The sequence below is a fragment of the Setaria viridis genome, chromosome 1, assembly GCF_005286985.2.
Source record: "Setaria viridis chromosome 1, Setaria_viridis_v4.0, whole genome shotgun sequence".
NCBI classification, from domain to species: Eukaryota; Viridiplantae; Streptophyta; class Magnoliopsida; order Poales; family Poaceae; genus Setaria; species Setaria viridis.
This window is the reverse complement of record NC_048263.2, coordinates 27,966,391-27,970,536: the sequence shown is the minus strand read 5'-3', so window position 1 is coordinate 27,970,536 and position 4,146 is coordinate 27,966,391. Positions and strand designations below refer to the sequence as shown.

The window sequence follows — 4,146 nt, the reverse complement described above, 5'->3', positions numbered from 1 at the left end:
TGTGGGATCCTATTCATCTCCTCGTCTTGTCACCATCTTGATCCCTCGAAAAGTCACCTACAATATGCTTGTAAGAACGAGCAGGGATAACATTTATCTGTAGCCTTAGGAAAGTAAATCTCTTCCAACCTACTTGCCAATCTGTGCCTTGCATTATTGACATACTAGGGTACTACAAATAAATTTCTTTTAGGCCCCGTTTGGATCATTGGAATTGAATTCCATCCTAATAATCATAATTTAGACACAAATTAATTAAGCTAATATAATTGTATGTGGAATATAGTTGTATATTATAGTTGGTGATATGGGAGAGATACTTGTATGCTGCACTTCTACTATAGAGAAGCGAGTCTAAGAGCGTGCTATAAGAATTGAATTCCATTCTAATAACCATAATCTATAGAATCAATTTCCATCTCCCACCCCATGAATTTAAGATAGACTTATATCTAAACTTTGGAAAGTTGTGGAATGCCACATTCCAACATAAATTAGCGTACTCCATTAAATAGATTCCAATTCCTTGGACCCAAACGGGGCCTTAATGAAATTTAGGAATACAAACTATATATCACTTGTATCATGATAACTAACCATGGGGAAGTCATCATCGGAGAGGTACTAACATATTAAGATCTCGGAGCCGAATTGCATGCTTCTTCATGTTGAAAACATGTAGACCGTCCACTAATGAAAAAGACCGTTGTCTTTTATGCAAATGAAAACATTTAATATCCGCAAACAGGGTTTGCCAATAAGATATTTGGAGACATCAAAGTTGCCCTTCAAAGTAAGGTATGTACGACCAACAACTTTTAGTTCCTTGATGTACTATTCTTGGTCAGAAACTTACAGTGGTAATCATGAACCTTGCCCTAATAGAACACATGGGAGCTGGAGAATACGGTCCGACAGAAGCTCCTTGTCCCTGAGCAGCTGCCATCATCGTATGACACGGCTTGGGTTGCAATGGTGCATGCAAAGGGTGCTCCTCAGGCACCACGCTTTCCTCTGTTTGTGGAGTGGATACTGCAAAACCAGCATAATGATGGTTCCTGGGGGCTAGGTCACCTTGACCCGTGTTCGCTTGGCAAGGATGCCATCTCCTCGACGTTGTCATGCATTCTAGCACTGAAGACATGGAACATCGGTGATGAACACATCAGGAAAGGTATGACCATTGAATCAACACATGTTAATACTAAATTTATATCCATCTATAACTATGAGTCTATGACCTTGTTAATAGGTTGTTTGCGTTGGCATGGTTCCCTGTCATTTCAGGGCTCTGTTTCATCGAAAAGAATTCGTCCTACATTATGGATGAGAAGTGCAGTGCACCTCTAGGATTCAACATCATCTTTCCTGGCATGATAAGGTTGGGAATTGACTTAGGATTGGAATTCCCACTAAAGCAATCTGATGTTGATGGGATTTTCCGCCTCCGAGAAATAGAGTTACGACAAAGGTTTGCCACTGCATATATGCAAATCCTCATGCCAACTGCATGTTTTCTGATATAGATCTTATCATGGTTTTTTCACTATCCTTGGAATTTTTTTTCTTATTCCTCATGCCAATTGCATGTTTTCATGTACAGAGAAGCTACAGACATTTATTCTTTATTTTGCCTTTCAAAGCTTCAGCCTGACATATTTAATTAATATCATGTATATGGGTTGTGGTAGCATGGCTTTGGGAAGAAAAGCCTACATGGCATACATAGCAGAAGGATTAGCAGACGTACAAGACTGGGATGGAGTTTTGACATATCAAAGCAAGAATGGATCATTATTCAACTCGCCCTCCGCAACTGCCGCCTTAGCAATCCACGGCCACAATGCGAATGCGCTCAAGTACTTGGAGTTCCTTGTAAACAAGTTGGGCAGCTCAGGTGTGCCTTGTCAAAAACCCGTTGATGATGCAACTAGTTGAATTCTCTGAACTTAACTATTGTTTGCAGCTCCAACGATCTATCCATCAAATGTACACTCACAGCTTTGCATGATTGACGTCCTTCAAAATATGGGAATATCATATTATTTTGCTTATGAAAAAAACAACATATTGGACATGACATACAGGTAATATCTCTGTTCACATTTGCTATCTCAAACATTCTCATTTGTCCTCACTAGATTTAAGGTGCAGGTCTTGGCTTCAATATGATGAGGAGATAATCATGGATATGGAGACATGTGCAATGGCATTTCGATTACTGCGCATGCACGGATATGACATCTCCTCTGGTACTTCTTATACTCCTGCTAACTTTCAGTAGTTCTATTCTGAATTTTGACATTCTCCTAATACTTTGATGCAGATGCAATGTCTCACTTTGCTGATGAGTCTAGATTCCAGGAATCACTGCACGGACACATAAATGATACGAAGACGTTGCTCAAATTGTACAAAGCTTCACAAGTATGTATCTACGAAGATGAATGTAACCTACAAAACATTGGTTCATGGTCTGGTAAACTGCTGCATGAACAACTATGTTCCAATAGACTGTCAATACCAATAATGCGTCACGAGGTAATCACCAGAGTCCAGAGCACAATACCTTCTTTTTCAGATTCCCATTTGAACGTATTCCAACATACTTTCAGGTAGAAGGCGCCCTTAAATTTCCATTTCACTTGGCCACCGTAGGACCACTAGAGCACAAGAGGAACATAGAGCATTTCAACACCAAGGGGATCCGGATGCAAAAATCGGCATTCTTGTGAGTCCCTCTAGAAAGAAATTAATAATTCGTGCTTCACTAGTGATAGGATGTGTTTCAATAATGGCACAATGAATGTGAATCAGGGCATGTCAGGCAGCTGAAGATATCCTGGCACTAGCCACTCAAAAATTCCATATCTCCCAATCTCTGTACAAGAAAGAACTTGGGTGCATTGAGAGGTATTTGTATCTGCCCTTCATGCTATTTCTAATAAATAATAATCAAACGAACAAGTTTGGCTGTTTGGGTTCTAACCTTTTTAGCAACTTTTCGGAAACAGATGGGCAAAAGAGGCTGGTCTGAACCGGTTCAAGTTTACAAGAGCCGTGTCTTTGGATTTGCCCATCTTTATGGCTTCCACCATCTTCCCTCCTGAATTGTACCATGCCAGCATCGCGTGGATTCAAAATAGTATTCTGACCACAATAGTTGATGACTTCTTTGATGGTGGAGGTTCAACCGAAGAGCTAGAAAACCTTGTCACGTTGATTGAGAAGTACAACACTGCTCTCAATACCTTATGTTCAGTGGCACTTGAAAATTAAGATAAGCAGTGGCATTATCTCTTTTGTTGTGGCAGATGGGATGCGCATGCCGGGATCGGGTTCTGCTCTGAGGATGTAGAAATCATGTTCTATGCTATTTACAACACCAATAACCAGATCGGAGCGAAGGCTGCAGAGGTTCAGAATCGCAGGGTCATCGGCCATATTGCTGAAGTTGTAAGATTTTGGCTTTGCCTTTTGAGATATATGAATTACGGTACATTATCATTGAGTTAAGTTAGGATTATATGATATTCTTCTGTGCAGTGGGTAAACGCGGTGCGGGCCAACATGACTGAGGCAGAGTGGACGAGGAAAAGGTATGTGCCGACCATGCAAGAGTACATGCCGGTTGCAGAGGTTACCATGGTGCTGGGCCCCATTGTTTCTCCATCGCTCTACTTGGTCGGACCGGAACTCTCGGAAGACATTGTGAGGGGTTCGGAGTACAAGGACCTGCTCAGGCATGCGTCCATCTGCTGTCGTCTCCTCAACGATATACAGACATACGACAAGGAGAAGAGCCAGGGCATCATCAATAGCGTCCTGCTCCATGTTCTTGGCCATGGCGCCTCCAGTAGTGAAGCGGCGAAGAGGGAGATTTTGGGGCTCGTCGCTGATTCCCGGAGGGAGCTGCTGAGGCTTGTGCTCAGCAAGGAAGCAACTATTCCTAGGTCATGCAGAGACATCTTCTGGAACACCTACAAGTTAGGGCATCTGTTCTACTCGCAGGGGGATGGCTTTAGCATGCCGCAGGAGCTGGCGGCAGCGGTGAATGCGGTCGTTCATGAGCCACTGCAAGTAACGCCTCCCTCACGTTTGAAGAGAGGGTAAACCATTTTTTCTTTTTGAGAAGAAAGAGCATGT

General features: G+C 42.3%; 1 protein-coding gene across 1 annotated transcript; it reads left to right on the top strand.

Annotated features, from left to right (window-relative positions):
* The first annotated feature begins 960 nt into the window (after window positions 1-960).
* LOC117844058 (dolabradiene synthase KSL4, chloroplastic) lies at window positions 961-4,146 on the top strand. The gene is made up of 11 exons (XM_034724839.2): window positions 961-1,174; window positions 1,288-1,471; window positions 1,692-1,897; window positions 1,967-2,087; window positions 2,155-2,252; window positions 2,327-2,541; window positions 2,616-2,731; window positions 2,818-2,913; window positions 3,015-3,230; window positions 3,315-3,456; window positions 3,547-4,146. Exons 1-11 carry the CDS (start codon window positions 973-975, stop codon window positions 4,111-4,113), a joined length of 2,163 nt encoding a protein of 720 aa, XP_034580730.1. The 5' UTR covers window positions 961-972; the 3' UTR covers window positions 4,114-4,146.